The sequence below is a fragment of the Hyperoodon ampullatus genome (genome assembly GCF_949752795.1).
Source record: "Hyperoodon ampullatus genome assembly, contig: scaffold_408, whole genome shotgun sequence".
NCBI classification, from domain to species: Eukaryota; Metazoa; Chordata; class Mammalia; order Artiodactyla; family Ziphiidae; genus Hyperoodon; species Hyperoodon ampullatus.
In genome coordinates, this window is record NW_027640598.1 from 252,333 (window position 1) to 270,159 (window position 17,827).

The following is a 17,827-nucleotide window of genomic DNA, read 5'->3' on the forward strand; positions in this document are numbered from 1 at the left end:
TCAGAGGGAAGAAATAAAAGAGATAAGAATAGAAAAGATCAATAAAACCAAGGGCTAGATTTTTGAAAACACAAACAAAATTGACAAATTTCTAGACAGGCTCACCAAAAAAAAAAAAAAAAGAGACAAAAGGCCCAAATAAACAAAATAAGAAATGAAACAGAAGCAACAACCAATACCACAAAAATACAAAAAAATAAGCCCACAAAAACCAAAACACATAAGAGAATCCTATGAACAGTTATATGCCAACAAATTAGAAAACCAAGAAGAAATGGACAAGTTTCTAGAAATATACAGCCTGCCAAATTTGAGTCAAAAAGAAACAGATAATTTGAACAGACACATCACTAGGAGTGAAATAGAATCTGTAATTAAAACAAAACAAAAAAACCTCCCTGCAAACAAAAGTCCAGTACCAGACAGCTTCACCAGTGAATTCTACCAAACATACATATAACTTATACCTATACTTCTCAAATTCTCCCAAAAGATTGAAGAGGAGGGAACAGTCCCAAATTCATTCTATGAAGCCACCATCACCCTGATACCAAAAGCAGACAAAGACACTACCAAAAAAGATAATTACAGGCCAATATCTGTGAAGAATATAGATGCAAAAATCCTCAACCACATATTAGCAAACCGAATCCAACACTACATTAAACAGGAGCATACACTGTGATCCAGTTGGATTCATTCCAGTTGCTCTGATAGCCTTATGGGAGTTCCCCTGTATGTTATTTGTTGCTTTTCCCTTGCTGCTTTTAATACTCTCTCTTTATCTTTAATTTTTGCCATTTTAACTCCAGTGTGTCTTGGTGTGGTCTCCTTTGGCTTGACCCTGTTTGGGACTCTCTGTGCTTACTAAACCTGGATATCTCTTTCCTTTCCCAGGTTAGGGATGTTTTCAGCTGTCGTGTCTTCAAATATGTTCTCTGTCCCATTCTCTTTCTCTTTCTCTTCTCCTTCTCAGACCCCTATAATGCAAATGTTAGTACACTTGCTGTTGTCCCAGAAGTCTCTTAAACTGCCCTATTTCTTTTTCTCTTTTTTCTTTTTTCTATTCTGCTTCAGTTATTTCTACTACTCCATCTTCCAGCTTGCTCGTCCATTCCTCTGCAGCATTTCATTTACTGTTGATTCCATGTAGTGTATTTTTCATTTCCGATAGTGTTCTTCTCTGTGTGGTTCTTCCTCATATTTTCGAAATCTTTGTTAAAATCTTCTCACTCTGTTCATCCAGTCTTCTCCTGAGTTCTTTGAACATCTTTATGATCATTACCCTGAACTCTTTATCAGGTAGATCTCCTATCTCTACTTCACTTTGTTCTTCTTCTGGGGTTTTATTGTGTTCCTTTGTTTGGAATAGATTCCTCTGTTGCCTCATTTTGTCCAATTTGCTATATTATTTCTCTGTATCTGGTAGGTTGGCTCCATTTCCCAACCATAGAGAAGTGGCTTTTGTAGGAGACGTCCTGTGTATCCCAGGTGAGCTTTCCCGTCTGGTCACCAGAGCTATATGCTCTAAGGCTGCCCCTTGTTAGGGCTGCGTGTGTCCTTCTGTTGTGACTGGCACACTACTGTGGGTGGTGTGGTAGGTGTGGCTGGCCCCTGGTCCAGTGGGTTGCCAGGCCCTGCCAGGCCCTGCCTGTGCAGAGGCTGGTGGCCACTGGCGAGTGAGGCTGGGTCATGAGGCTGCTGGCTGCAGTGCCCCAGGACGTCCCGGGATTAGCGCTGGCCCACTGGTGGGTGGTGCTAGGCTCTGCAGTGGGTGATGGTGGGGCTAGACATCCTGTATCTAGTGTCAGCCTGCTGGTGGGCAGGGCCAGTTTCACATGTCTGGCTGCCGGGTTTGCGGGTGTCCAAGAGCTTGTGTTGGCCCACTGTTGAGTGGGGCTGGATCCTACGGCAGCTGGCTGAGGGGTCCAAGGTGTCTTGGAACTGGTGTTGGCCTGCTGGTGGGTGGGGCTGTGGCCCAGTGAGTCCTGGAGCTAGTGCTGTCTCGCTGGTGGGCACAGCCAGGTTCCTGGGTCTCTGGCTGCAGGTCCTTGGAGTCCTGAAACCAGTGTCAGTTTGCTGGTGTGTGGGGCCAGTTCCTGACATGGCTGAGTATGGGGTCTGGTGTGTCCCAAAGCTGGCGTCATCCCACTGGTGAGTGGGGCCAGATCCAGGAGCAGCTGGTTGAGGGGCACAATGTGTCTCAGAGCTTGTGCCAGCCTGTTGGTGTATGGGCTGGGTCCTGGTATGCCAGGCGTCAGGGCTGCGGTGGTTCTTGGGCTAGTGTTCCCAGAGCAATGTTCCTTTTTACATATTTACAAATATGTACATTAACAGAAGATGTTCTTTAATTTTATTACCTTTTTATAAGACTGAATTTCTTCTAAAAGCTTGAAGCTTTTTTTTTTGCGGTATGCGGGCCTCTCACTGTTGTGGCCTCTCCCGTTGTGGAGCATAGGCTCTGGACACGCAGGCTCAGCGACCATGGCTCACGGGCCAGCTGCTCCGCGGCATGTGGGATCTTCCTGGACCGGGGCACGATCTCGTGCCCCTGCACTGGCAGGCGGACTATCAACCACTGTGCCACCAGCGAAGCCCAGCTTGAAGCTTTTAAAGATATTCCATATTGAAATTTAATGGTGCTCTTTAAAGAAAATTGTTGCTGATCATAAATGTTGACAATTTTCTTGCTTCTCATCTTTCATATCTTTATGAACTCTGTGTTGTATGTTTACAGAATGGTAATACTTGATAAAATTGTAACTATGAAGAATCCATTCCCTTCTAGCCAAACTATCCTGACACAATAATATCAAAGTACGATAGTAAAGAAAAAGCTTTGCCAAAAATTTGAGAAAGAAAATGAGATTTAAGTATGCTACCATGGATGCCTTTGTGGTTCTTCCTAAACTTACTGCAGGGGTGAGAGCTCTAGTGCTTTGTAACTACCCATTCACTAATTCAATGTAGGTATTTCCTGAATAGAAGTATTTGTTACCTGGAAAGACATAGTAGTTGAAAACCATTTGAGCTTGAGTACTGTGGGTATTATGCTCATATTGATAATTGTGCTTTCAAATGGTACCTGAAGGTGATATTTTTGTTTACCTATGCAATATACATTCCCCATCGTCCTAACTGGTCTCAAACTTTCATTAGTGCATTTCCTCCCTCATACAGTCACATGTTTGGGGGGAATTTGACTGCTAGTTCCAAGGGTGAGACCAGAGTTATTCTAGATCTCACGCAATAATCCTATGTCCCTAGCCACAGTCATTGGTTCAAGATTGGGCCTGAGTCTTTATATCTTTGAGCCACTGGATCAACTAACCTAAAGTCTCCTCTACCTCTGGGCTCTCAGTTATATAAGCTAGTTTATTTCCTTATGGTATACACAAAAGTGGATTTTACTTTCTGTTACTTGTAACTTTGTTAATTACTGCTATATATGTTTTTGAAGATAGGTTATCAGGTGAATGCAAGTTCAGAATTTGTAATCTTTTTAATACATTCTTTTTTATGGTTTGATAGTAGCCTTCTTTGTTGTAATTGCTTGATGTCTATTTTGTCTGATAGTAATACAAATTAACCACGTCTCTTTCAGTTTTACCGATCATTGGTATTTTTTTTTTTTTTCAGTACGCGGGCCTCTCACTGTTGTGGCCTCTCCCGATGTGGAGCACAGGCTCCGGAGGCACAGGCTCAGCGGCCATGGCTCACGGGCCTAGCCGCTCCGTGGCATGTGGGATCTTCCCGAACCAGGGCACGAACCCGTGTCCCCTGCATTGGCAGGCGGACTCTCAACCACTGCACCACCAGGGAAGCCCCATTGGTATTTTTTACCATCACTTTATTTTCATCCTTTCTGACAGTCTACTCTACCTGCTTCATGACCTACTGAAACACGTTCATAATGCCTGTATTAGACTGCTCAGACTGCCACAACAAACATACCACAGACTAAGTGGCTTAACAACAGGAATTTGTTTCTCACAGTTCTGGAGGCTGGAAGTACAAGATCAAGGTGTGAGCAGGGGTGATTTCTTCTAAGGCCTCTCTCCTTGGCTTGAAGATGGCCATCTTCTTGCTTCTTTTTCACATGGTTGTCCCTCTGTGTATACACACTTCTGCTGCCTCTCTGTGTGTCCTAAACTCCTCTTCTTATAAGCACACCAGTCAGATGGGATTAAGGTATCCCCTAACAGCCTTAAATTAACTTAATCACCTTTTAAAGGCCCTATCTCCAAATCCAGTCACGTTCTGAGGCACTGGTAATTAGGGCTTCAGGTTATGAATTTTGGGAGAACACAGTTCAGTCAATAACAAAACCTAATGTTAAGATGACGTTATCATAGAAAACAAGACAGCAGAGGCAGGAGCAATGATGCGGAGCAGGCAGGAGGATGGTATGTTAGGCTTTCATTTTCCTATAGCTTCTCCAGTTCCTAAAATTCTCTAATGGCCAATGAATCCCACGCATTTGACTGAGAAACTTGCATTGCTACTACCTCAGCCTGGACCTAAAGGATGGGAACTAGTATTCCACACTAGTTAAGAGCTCACAGCTTAAAATCTAACACTTTCCTATTATCAATAGATCTGCTATCTTCTTCCAAGATACATGACCCTTCTTAACCTCAACTTCTTCATTAGATATGGAGACAAAATAATTAGTCATACAACTCCAACTGTGAGAATTAAATGAAATTGAGATCTACTTCTGCACATAATCAGGGCTGTTTGCTGGGTGGAAGGTTTGGAAAGCTGTTTCCTCAGCCATTTATGCACAGAATGTTCAGGCTCATTGTATGCTAACAGCTCTATATTCTAGGTCATGCCACAGCATTGTCTATGAGACATGCAGATGGGGAAGAGTTGCGTCTGAGCACTGGGGTTAGACCTTTTGGGGGCCCAATTATCTCACCAAATACCTCCCTAACTATTTAGCAACCAGAGCCACTTGCAGCTCTCTATTTCGACTCCTAATCTTCAGGAAGACAGAGACATTGTCTGAAATATTTCATGGTCCTATCTTCCCTTCTTAGCACAGAGCTTGACATGCACTAGGGGCATGAATGAATGAATAGGTGGGTGAATGATAGTTATATTCCAGACATATATCTTCCTTCTGTGACAGTTAGTAGCCCCTGGCAGGCCAGAACCTTAGCCTTATAGCTAAGTCCAGTGGTTAGGACTCGGCACTCTCACTGCAAGGGGCCCAGGTTCCATCCCTGGTTTGGGAACTAAGATCCTGCAAGCCGCGCAACACAGCCAAAAGGAAAAAAAAAAGATGGATGCATTATGTTGAACGTAAATTATATCTCAGTGAAGTTGGTTTTTTATATGTTGTTGTATCCCTCCCAGAATCTAGACCTGCGTCATGCTCATATGTGGAATCAACCTGTATTTTCAGATTGAACTGTACAGTTGGGTTTTTCGTTTGTTTGCTTGCATGCTTGTTTTTTTTTTGTTTTGTTTTGGGTTTTTCTTTTTTTTTGGCCACAACCAAGAATATTCTCAGGATCTCCTGACTTATACATCCAACCACATGCTCCCCACCCAGATTTTTCATAGGCTCCACAAACGACATGGTCAAAGCAGAACTGTCAGTTTCCTGGCATTGCACCAAAGCTGGTCCTCCGTTCATTTCCCCATCAAAGAAAATCACCCTATCCAAGCTGCCAAAATCCACATTCCAAGAGACACAGTTACTTCCTCTCTATCCCTTACCACAAACGTGGACTTCATCAACAAGTTCAGTACTTCCAAGATACATGTCATTTCAAACCCCATCTCACCCCTTCCATTGCTACGACTGTGGTCTACGAGACTGTAACCTCTCACTGTCATGTGTGTCGTAGCCTCCTAATCTTGTCTCTTGATCTTACAGTTGCTCTATTTCAGTCTGTCCTCCAAGGAACATTTAGAATGAGCTTTAATAAAGTAGATTATAAAAATAATTTCCCTTCCTTTCAGAAAGCACCCAATGGCTCCATCGTAATAAGATCAAAAGCCAGAGTCCTTACCATGGCCCACAGGACCTTCTGTTATTGGGCCCCTCCTACCATTCTCACCTCATTTTCTAACGCTGTCCTCCCAATATACACTGGCATACAAGCTGTTCCCTAAAACTGCCAAGCTTGCCCATATCTTAGGGCCTTTCATCTTGCTCTTCCCTCTGCCTCGAGGGCTCAGCTCCTATATCTTCCCACTGCTGACTGTGTACTTCTTGTTATTTAAATATTAAATCTAAGTTACGCCTTCAGAAAATCCTTCCTTGCCTTCCCCACCCTAGTCATTCTCTGTCACATTTTCCCATATTATTTTCTTAATGGCTTTTAAATCTTGAGTGTATCAACCCTGTACAATGTGAGCTCCATGAGAACCATGACCCTCTCAGGTTCTCTGGTTTATCTCCAGTAACTATCACAGTGCCTCACATATCATTGGTACCCAATAAATATTTGTTGAATGAATGAATGAGTGAATGAATGACGTAGATTAAGCACGCTAAGTTGTGAGCACTCAGGCATAGTCTGGGACATGGGGTTTGGGAGGATGGGAGAGTGAGCTCAGGTGTCTCTGAAGCAGCAGTTTTGTTTGAACCCATGAAAACTGTGGTTGGAAAACTGGGTAAAAAGGACATGATAATTGAGGTAGTGCTTCTAGCTGCCTTGGTTATGAAAGTGTAGCATATGTTCTATACCAATTCTCCTTCTTTCTTAATAAAAGAATCCCACATTTATTTGGTACAGTAATGTTTCCAGTAAAAGACCACATTTATAGCCTCCTTTGCAGGCAAGAATGGTCACATGACCAACTTCTACCTAATGAGGTGATGGCAGAAGTGTTGTATAGTAGTTCCAAGAAGGTAGCTAAAAGGGAGATGAATTTCTCAGACGAAGGTATTTCTCATACCATCTGTTGTGGACTGAACTGTGTCCTATGCAAATTCATATGTTGAAGTTTTAACCCCCAGTACCTCAGAATGTGACTGTGTTTGAAGATAGGGCCTTTAAAGAGGTGATTAAATTAAAATGAGGCCGTTAGGGTAGACACTAATCCAATATGATTGGTTTCCTTATAAGAGGAGTTTAGGACACATAATGAGATACCAGGGTGTGTATGCACAGAAGGACAACCATGTGAAGGAGTAAGAAGGAGGCCATTTGCAAGCCAAGGAGAGAGGCCTCAGAAGAAACCAAACCTGTGGACAGCTGGATCTTGGACTTCCAACCTTTAAAATGTGAGAAATAAATTTCTGTTGTTTAAGCTACTCAGCATGTGGTATCTTGTTATGGCAGCCATAGCAAACTAATACACCATCAGATAAGGTTTTCAATTTTGACAGCTCATTAGAATCAACTAAGGTGAACCTTGAAGATACTGATGACTGGGCTTATCCCTAGAGGCTCTGATTCAGTTGGTGGAATCTGAGCATTAGAGGGGATCCTAATGGATATCCAGAGTTGAAAACCACATGTCTAGGAGAATAGTTTTGTGCACTCTATTGAGCAGGCTGAGAGTGATGAATCTAGCATCATTTAGAAGGCATCCCCCATATCTCCCTCCTTCCACTGTTCTTCCTCTCCCGCATATCCCCCGTCTTTTTCTGCCCTATCCAGATCTCCACAGATGGACCCAGAGATGGCCCCACCTCTTAATCCTGTTCCATATCCAAGTTCAGTCCTAATTTGAGGAACATTTAATAGCTTCAGCCCCACTTCTGCCCTCCCTGTCAAGAAAAGTGAGTCTCGAGGGGCCTCACATTCTCTTACTCTGCCTGTTAGCCAGAGCCAGGGCAGCTCTCTAGAGGTAACTTCTTGCCTCTTAATCCAATTATAAAATGGACGAAAGACATGAACAGAGGGCAAATAGGCTTAGGAAAAGCTATTCAACATCTTTAGCCATCATGCAAATGCAAATTAAAAGCACAATGAAATGTTAAACCCACCTATCAGAATGGCTGAAAATAACAGTGACAAAACCAAATGTAGGTGACACTGGATAAACTGAGTCACTCATACATTGACAAAGGGAATGCAAAATGGTATAGGCCGTCTGGAAAGCAATTTGGCAGGTTTTTCCAAACGAAACATGCAATTACCATACGAAACAGCAGTTGAACTCTGGGCAATTTACCCAGAGAAATGAAAATTTATGTTTACACAAAAACCTTTACATGAACTTCATCACAGTTTTACTCACAATAGTTAAAAAGTGGAAGTAGCCCCGATGTCTTTCAATGGGGGAATGGCTAAACAAACTGTGGTACATTCACACCATGGAATCCTATTCAGCAATAAAAAGGAAGAGATGATAGACACACTTTACAACTTGGATGGATCTCAGGAGAGTTATGCTGAGTGAAAGAAATTCATTGCTAAAGGTAATGTACTATACGATTCCATTTCTATGACATTTAGGAAATTATAATACTGTTTGACAGAGTTCAGGAATGTGGGATCAGGAAGAAGGTGGGTGTGACTATAAAGGCTAACATGAGGGAAACGTGTGGTGATTAAACAGTTTTTTATCTTGTTTGTGGTGATATTTAGAACACCTACACAGCTGGTAAAAGTGCATGGAATTATATATATAAGTACTATACACAAGTGTTCTAACACACAAATGAGTGCATGTAAAATGGCGAAATTGTGGTAAGCTCAGTGGATTGTACGAATGTCCATTTCTTAGCTTTGATACTGTACTAAAGTAATACAAGGTGTTATCATTAGGAGAAGGTGAGTGATGGGTATACATGACCTCTCTACACATTTTTTGGCAACTTTTCGGAAATCAATAATTATTTCAAATTTAAAAAGTTAAAAAAACAACACAGGATTTGTGGGGAAAACAGTCTTAGGTACAGAGCCTAAGAACCTAATAAAAATGTTAACAAAGTTTTAGACCTGTTAAATGATTAAGAAACCCATAATTATTGGAGTAAATATGGTACTTTACTTGCTAAATCCATTGTATTTGTTTATAGAAGTGAACATCAGAACGGTCACCACTTGTGAGTACTGAAGTGGTGGAGAGAAGGTTATCAGGGGGCAAAGCTTGGATTTTAGGGTAGTCCAGGAATGGAGTCGTTACTGTATAATTTTCAAGCACTGTGTAGGTCAGATATAAATGCTAGAGACTGCCAGGGATGATGTAGGAGATGGGACCTTTTGGTCCTGGCCCCACTAACTCATGGTTGGGTCAGGGGAAAAGCAATCCAAGACACACAACATATAATGTGCAATGTTACTCTTTAATATAAAGATAAACAAGGATCATGTGTGGGAAAAATATAGAACAACGGGCAGGCCTACACGGTAAACTTTGGCTTCCTGATTAGCTGGACTGCAAGCTTAGTCATGGATATGGCTTCAGTTAAGAGAAGAGAGGTAACAAATATGATGAGGATGAAAATGACATCTAAAGGCTCATTTGCAAAGTTTTCTTCTCAAGATCCCAGGTCAGTGGATGAGGGTCTCATCTGGAATTTTGCCCTTGGATTGAAGAAAGTAAAGAGAAAGAATTGGGATGACAGCAGAGCCAGCAGCCGTGAGTGTCAACACCAGGGCACCTGACTTCTGTCCACCTTCACCTTCCTGAAACCCTAGAGGTCTATTTCGTCTTATCTCTGAATTCTCAGAATTCACTTTTTGATGAGTAAAGAAATGTTTAGTTCTGGTATAGTCTAGTCATTGTACTGAAAGCACCTGTATTGGGGGAGGATAGATGACCTCCCTTAGGACCAAACTGGAGACACTTGACCACACAACTTCACTGCTAAATCTATGCTACAAGAGCAAGCCTTCAAGTTTACCAACATGTATGTACCAGAATGAGCAGATGTCACTGCATGTAATGCTGAAAAAGAGGCAGAAAGGTAAACGGCTATCAATAATAGCTTATGGCTTCCAGGAATTCAATTGTTTAATATATTGATCTTAGAAAGAGTAATGTAGCTTCACATATACTGAGAAGAAACTACGCTGGTACTAATAATAAAAGAAGTTTCAAAACAGTATATAAGATAGGAAACCTGTATTTTATAGTACATGGAAATGTATTAGTATGAAATTAGGGACTTTTTCACAAGTAAACGTTTGTAAGAAAAAAATAGATTTAAAATAATTACCTGAAAATTCCCTTTAATCCCTCCTCTACTCGTCCCAGCTCCCTCCTGTCCCCATGCAAACCCAGCACTCACTTCTGAGACCACTAGAGGTTCATCTCAGATGGGGTGGAGGATGCCTCCATGATGTCCTGCTGCAGCTGGGAGAGGGTGTGCATGGAGCTGGAGGTGGGTGTAGGCACTGGGATGCAGAACACACTCTGGGTCTCACTGTGTTGGCATCCCTCACAAACAGCTCGTCATTCATGATGCACAGACTGAAGGAAAAATGGGCCCTCAGACAACTGATGGATGGACATCCACACCCCCAATACTGACTCTGCTCCCAGTGGCACTCAGCAACCAGATTCCTTCCACGTCCCTCCTGTGTCTGTCTCCCAGGTTCCTTGACTGGTACCTCTGCCCCTCCCCACAGAGCCCACCTTTGGAGAGACTGTCTACCACCTTCACTCGATTTATAGGTTTATCCCTAACCCAGGGACAATTTCGCATTTACCTTTTACCACAGTGCAAGGGGTGGACAGTCTGATCCCCATTCTCGGAAGAAGACACTGACTCACACAGAGGTCATGTGACTTGACCAAGATCACACAGCAAGTGAGTGTTGGGGAAGGAGTGAACGAAAGGGCCGATTCCAGAGCCCATACTCTTCTTAACCACTAGGCTAGACTGCTCCTGGGATCTCCCTGCTGGCTTTCCACAATACCGAGTAAACCTAAGGACTGTGCCACCACATTCCCACGCCCCTGAGCCCAGGCGGGGATGGGCATTCCCACCCACGACAGGGCTCTCACCTGCAGTAGCTGGCAGGGGTAGCAATGAAGGTCCGGGTGAAGGCACGCACACAGCTCTGAGAACTTCCTTCCACTTCAACAGCAAACAAACAACAGTACCCCTTAGAACCGCACGTGCTGTACATGCTCACATGGCGGTCCCCAGTCAGGGTGTGACTGGACACTCATGCTGAGAGGGCAGTTGTTCACGGGGGCCAGGGTGTCGGGAATGGGGAAGGCAACTATAGGAGCAGTCTGCGCCCAGTGACAACAGGGCCCCTGACAACCACTACACAAGTTCACGGGATGCATTCTTCGCAGCCGCCCAAGACATGGATACTACTACCCCATTGTGTAAATGAGGAAACTGAGAGGTTCAACAGCGGCCCAAGTTCTCACAGTAAGGATCTGGGATGAGAGACACCAAACTCCACAGCCTATGTCCCCAACGACCAGGGTGTGCAGGGCAGACAGACATGGACACAGATCAGACCTGGGTTGTCTGTGGGAAGCCTGAGGGCTGGAGAACACAGTGGGGAAGGGGAGGGGAGGAGAGGGGAGTGGAGGGAAGGGAAGGGAAAGGAAGGGGTCAGGGAAGCTGGGTGGGTCTGGGAGTGAGCCTGGCCAGGGGGAGGCAGCAGTGGGGCATCTGCGGTGGGGGTCTACACACACTTACCTTCCTCGAACACCCCGCTGACGGAGAAGCAGAGCATCGTTTCCTGAAAGGGAAGAGCCCAGGTGCCCAGTCACCACCTCCACCTCCTACCCACCAGCGGCTTCCTGGGCCCGCCCGAGGGAGGAAGCAGGCGCTCACCATCTGGAACCAAATGTCCACCACGAAGGAGCTGAAGTCATGCTGAGTCTTGGGCAACCCACAGAGCGTGTGCACAATGACACGTTTTGTGTGCTTCAGCAGCTGAACCCGCAGGCCTGTGAGGGGAGGGCAAGCGAGCGAAGGTCAGGGGCTGCCACGCCCTGGGCCGTATGATTGACCCCTTCACCGCCCTTTCCCACCCAGTCTTCCCATCACACACTCACGGGGGTCCTTGAGCTTCTTCATATTCCTGCTGTCCTTGAAGTACTCGCACAAGCTGCTTCTAGGAGACAAAGAGCAACAGTGGGTGGTGCGTATTTGCAGGAGCTGGCCAGTGTCTGCTGGGGAGCCACACAGCCCAGGAGCAGAGCCTGTGCTGTGATACTCACGGGGCTGGGTCCTCCGGGTGGAAGGGAATGGTCAGGGAGAAGCAGGCCTCCTCGTGATAAGCACCCGCGAGACGCTGTCTGTCTCCATAGTCATGGATCAAGTAGTACCTAAGGGAGGGCAATGAAGACAGTCTATCTCTGTGGTCTGGACCTCAAATGAGACTTGAAAACTCCCCTGAGCAGACCTGTGCTTAGGTGGCCTCACCACTCATAGCCCTCCACCCCTTGCTCCGCTTGTCAGAGGTACTTACTGCTGTAGGAATTGCAGGACTAGGCTCTTCAGCTCATCAGATCCAAGGAAGCTGTGCTGGAATCAAATGGCACTTGAGACTATGCAGTAGATAAAGCCTCCCTGCAACACCCCAAATGTTGTTTGATCCACTTCCTCACCTTGCAGGGCTTTACTATGTAGGGAGTGTCAACGTCAAGGGTAACTGGTGACTGTAACTCCTGGCCATCCTGGAGAAGGGAAGAGGAAGTCAGGAGTGGAGACCAGGGGAGTGGCCCTGGATGATCCGGGAAAAGGATGGGCCCAGGAGGGTGAGAGTCAGAGGTCAGGGGCCTGGAAAATTCCATGGGAAAGCTTACAGTGGATGTCTTCATCATGAGGTCCTGGAAGTCTCTAGTGTTATATTCAACTTGTGTGTGTGTGTGTGTGTGTGTGTGTGTGTGTGTGTGTGTGTGTGTATTTATGGGTATTTTTCCAGCAAGTATATCCATGTCATTTTCAGGAGTCCATGTGCCCAAAAATGGTTAAGGTTCTGATGCTAATATGTGATCTAGGTAAGACCCAAACGGCTTGAGGGCAGGTGCAGTGGCCACCGACATTCGTAAGAGACAATGATTTACGTAGGCACTTACCAGGCGTAACAACTTCGGGAAACATTCTCTGATGGCCCTGTCCAAAACCAAAAATAGAGAAGAGGTGGTTGATAGTTCAAGGTTGCAATGCTTCCTTTGAGGTAAAACAGTAATACCATAAAGAGAGGTCAGTGTGTTCTGGCCAATCCAGCAGCACCCTTTGCCCAGCTCTACTTCTGATTTTAAGGGTTTTCGGTCCACTTGCCTGTTGAGCACTGAGCATCTGTCATCCTACTGTCCGAAAGGCACTGTCTCCTCATCTCTCTCAGTACCTTCACTTTAATATTCCTTCCCTCCCTCCCTCTCCTTCTCCTTGGTAGCTCCCACCCAGACTACTCAGACTCCCTTCTCCAGTGCCACAGGGACCAGCATTTCAAACCCATGCTGCAGGGCTTCCTTCTCCTCCCTTCCTTCCTCCAGGGCCCCAGTGAAGGCTGTGGGGAGAAGAGGGCATGGAGTGGGAGCCCGGGGCTCTGCCACCTCACCGGGAGTACAGCACTCTGGCAAGACCTGGACACCCCCCCCGGGATGGCCCAGGATGCTGGGCCAGGGAGGTGAGTGAGGTGGGGCTCAGGGAGGGAGATGGAGGGTATGAGGACAGAAAGGGAGTGAAGGTAGGAGGGGAGAGATGAGAGAGACCTAGGGGCACAGAGACAAGGGAGAGAGAGAAAACAAAGGGAAGGGAAAGAAGCTCTCCCGTGGTGGGGGTCAGGGAAGAAGAGAGAAGAAAGGGGAAACGGCACACCCGTTGCGGCTCTTCATCTGCCCCAGAATCGCCCAGACACACCAGGTAGGAATGGAAACTATGCACATATTGGGCTGGGGGCCCACTGGATACTGGCTGAAACTTTGTCACCTGTGTGAGCTCAGCCAGACTTGGGCATGGGAAAACGAGCAGCCATGGGGGCAGATCTTCCCCAGATGGAGGAAAGGGTCAGGTCCCAGCTCCGTATGGGGCTGAGGATCCGTGGCCCCCTCTGATGACCACCGTCTTCTCTCCCGATGACCCCTGCACCTGTCTGAGTTGGTTCTTTATCTGAGGAATCATACCTGTCTCAGGCTGCCCAGGGCTCCTGTGAAGGACCAGGCGGGATGCTGTGACGTGTGCAGGGAGGGATGGCAAGTGCCCCTGAGAGGCCTGTCCTGCTGTCTCCTCTACCGCCTCTGCCCTCTGCCTTCCACACCTGCCTCAGGAAGCCCTCTGATCACTGGCGGGAGCCCACATCTGGCCCCTTGACTCAAAGAGCCCTGCTTTTTCCCAAGCTGGACCCCAAGGAGGGTCCAGCTCCTGGCACTGGGCCAGCAGAATGGATGTCATGACAGCAGCCACCCACGGCCTCAGCCCTCAGCATGGCGCAGGAAAGCCCCCATGTCAACCTGGGAGAGGAGGGGGGACCCCTTTGGAGGAAGGGGAAGAGGGCCCCTCTCAGAACGGGGGAGGCACACCCCATCTCAGTACAAAGAAGGAAGGCTTCGCTCAGCAAGAGGCCCGGGACTGGAGGACCCTTCTCAGTCCAGGGCGCCAGCATCTGGATGAAGGCTGGTCGCTCCTGGTCCTGGTGAGGAGGAGAAGCCCTGCTTCCTGGGGCACACTCTTGGGAGGCCTTGGTGCAATATAGATGGGTGCAGAGAGCTGGAAACAGACCCCAGAGCGCCTGCAGAGGTGAGCAGGTCAGGGGAAGGAAACTCCTCACCGGTGATAGGCACAGAGAGTGCAGAAGGTGGGGCCTGTGATCCTCCCAGAAGACCAAGGCTGCCACCTCTGGCAAAGCGGCACCGTCACAGATAGTCTAGGCTCCCATGGGTGAAGGTCACCAAGAAGGGTGACAGGGTTTTCACACTGACCTTACATAGGTGGACTGGTCTGGGAAGGTGTCACACAATGGGTTCCCTTGCAGCCACAGCTCTTCAAGCTTCAGCCCTTGCATCTTACTCAACTCCCACAAAGACTTCAGCTGAGAAATATGGGGCAGAAGTGGGAAAAGGAATCCCAGGGAAAGAGGGACATCCGGATCCCTGCACCCCCAGACCCCTCCCTCCCCCACAGATACCTTCACCTGCCTCCTGTCATCACTCTGATGGCCACTAACACGCCCCCTCTGCTCTCAACCCAACTATGACCTGGCTCCCTCTTTTCACGTGATTTTTGGAGAGCTTCAGGATCTTGACCATGGGGGCCATGTCTATAATGTGAGACAGGCCATCCAGCTGGTACAGTTTGTTGCTTCTCAAGTTCAAGGACAACAGCTTTGGGGCAAGAAGAGGTAGAGTGAAGGTTACTATCTAGGACCTTGGAGACAAATCTTCCCTCCACCCCAGCTCTTCCACCCCCTACCCTAATACCAGCACTGGGCCTACAGCCTCACCTCAGGGAAGTTCTTTTTGATGATCTGCAGGGTGGCAGCCATGCAGCTTCTTGGATTCAGAATTATCTCAACATCACGGCACACCAAGTCTTCAGGAAGGAGAGAGGAGGAAATCAGATGGCTGAGTGGGGTCTGGAGCCAGCACCAGCCCCTCCCCACGTTACCATCCCTAAGTCACCCTCCAGGAAGACCTCTCTGCCCTCGCAAGCCCTAGAATTACTGCTGTCAGCCATACCTGGGTCAAAGCGGAGCCTCTGGAGGTCAAGAGCTTGCTGGGAGACATCAAATCGTTTGCTGAATGTCAGCTGCAGAGAGAGAGATGGAAAGACCCGCTCTGAGGCTGTGGTGGTGGCACGGAAATCGGGGTTAAGGGGGACGGGGAACTGGAGGAAGGAGAGGTGGGTCTGAGTGCTGGCACACAATACGCCTTGAGTCTGCATTACCTTTAGCTGCTCCATTTCTTCTGGCTTCAAGTTATCCCGCACAGAGTAGGGAACAGTGGAGGGGCTGACAAAGACAGGTATCTGCAGGAAGAAGAGGTGGGGTAAGCACCAGGAACTCTAGTTCCAAAGAAGACAACCAGCCCCTGGCATGTCCTCCTTCCTCAGGATGAGGTACGTGTAACGCCCTCGACACACACCTTTCGTCTCTCCTCGTCACAAATCTTGTAGCTGACATCCATCAATGCACAGGCAGTGCTAGCTTCCTGGACAAAGAACTGAGCCCCATTTTGCATAAAGTGGAACTACAGGGATTGAATCCAACAGCAATAGTATCAGAAGCCAAAAGACCCTGCTGAACCAGGTCTCTCTCTCTCCCCCTTCCCTGTGCCCACGCGTCTGGCTCCGGCATCCTCTCTTACGTCCACTGGAGTGAAGGGGACACTGCAATGGCTCTGGATTGAGTTCATTAGCCATGTCTTGTCATACTTCATCCCACAAGGAATCTAAGGATGAAAAGAAGGGGTTGGAGAGAGTGCAGACAGCAGGGAATTTATGCTGGAGGACGAAGCTTTTCCTGTACTTTTCTGGCCTTCTACTGAGCTTGAAAGGGCTTCTAAAGAAGGGGGGACCACTGGCACGATTTCTTATGGGTGTGCATAATATGGATTTCCTAAATATTCTTTCTCTCCAGTCAAACTCTCTTCCAAATAATCAAGGTGTCAGAGATGATCTTCCTTTTATAAATTTCCAGTAGATCCTACCCAGTGCAGGACATTGCTTGCCCCTCAGACAAGGTCTCCGGAGGCTCGACCCTCCATCATCTCCCACACTCAGCTTGCCAAGCTGAGACCTCCAATGTGGAGTTGCTCCATATCCTTGGCAGTAGTTTCCATCTTTGCTTTGAGACAGGCTCCTCCGTTCTCCTCACAGTCAGTCTGTTCCCTTTACATTGCTTCTCTGAATCTGACCTTAGATGAACAAGATTGTGAACTCCTGGTAATAAAAGGGACAGATTACAAACTCTCCCCAGTGAAATAAAGGAGCATGTCTACATGAGCCCAACACAACTCCCCCTGGCTTTTCTCTCCTGCACATTCCATACATTTTTCAGGATACTCACTGTGACCCTGAACCAGCTCCCTGGGGTTCCATCTTGAGTGTTCTCCCCCATTTCTCTCTCCACAGGTTTTCTCTTTCTCCACACAGTCTTATGCATGTGGCCTTCACTGTGCCATCTCACTCTCCTCTTGTTGCCTCGGATGGTACAGGGAGACCTGCAGGGGGGATGTGGAGAGAAGGAGGGTGAGGGGCCATAAGTGCTAAGGAAGTCTTCTGTACACCCTCGTCTCTTTGACACCAGCACTACAATTAGCTTTGCTCAACCATTATTTCACTTCGAGCAAGCTTCTGTTTTGCAGTGAGAGAAGAAAAACAAGTCCACGGAGACTGAGAGAGGTGCATAGTCCCAGGGGCTGCTGTGTACAAACCCTGCTGCCTGGCCACTTACTGTCTTACTTCGGGGTCCTCCCTGGACATCCCTCTTCACCACGTTTCCAGCATCCTCCTGGAGGTGTGAGGGCTGAGGCTCACACCCATCGTGTTCGTAATGAGGGCTCCTCTCGCCAGAATTACCTGGGAAAGAACTCCAACCTTTCTTTCTTCCTTGAGGTGGTCTACCACCATCACTGTATTCTGAAAAGAGGAACAAAAATACAAGTTTGCAGACACATCTGTGGTCCACTTTCCACGTACCATGTCTTAGGCTAACAGCATGGTAGGGCAGGCAAAGTGCCAACCTGGCCTAAGGGACCAATCCCACAAACCTCAGAAAGGACACTCTTCTGCCTGTCCAGAGAGGACAGCCTTATCTGACAGATGGCACTATCAGGGGAAGAATCGAGGAGGAGCAGGATGAGGAAGAGGAGGACAAGGAGGAGAAAGAGGGAGGAGAAGGAGGAGGGAGGAGAGGACAACTGCGGTGAAACTTTTAAAGCAGTGGAGCTGGACTGATAAAGAACCGTGGTGTATGCGTCCATAGGTAGACTGGAC

General features: G+C 47.1%; 1 protein-coding gene across 1 annotated transcript; it reads right to left on the reverse strand.

Moving 5' to 3' along the window:
• Nucleotides 1-10,218: 10,218 nt before the first annotated feature.
• On the reverse strand, nucleotides 10,219-17,470 carry LOC307070107 (nuclear RNA export factor 5-like; the record flags this gene model as incomplete). The annotated part of the gene is made up of 17 exons (XM_079728693.1): nucleotides 10,219-10,342; nucleotides 10,927-10,999; nucleotides 11,582-11,624; nucleotides 11,720-11,835; nucleotides 11,944-12,002; nucleotides 12,109-12,216; nucleotides 12,360-12,415; nucleotides 12,499-12,567; nucleotides 13,312-13,403; nucleotides 14,429-14,624; nucleotides 14,820-14,924; nucleotides 15,109-15,216; nucleotides 15,336-15,424; nucleotides 15,571-15,859; nucleotides 15,976-16,080; nucleotides 16,198-16,281; nucleotides 17,286-17,470. Coding segments are annotated over 17 exons (1,901 nt in total), but the record flags the coding sequence as incomplete, so codon positions are not given.
• Nucleotides 17,471-17,827: the final 357 nt, after the last annotated feature.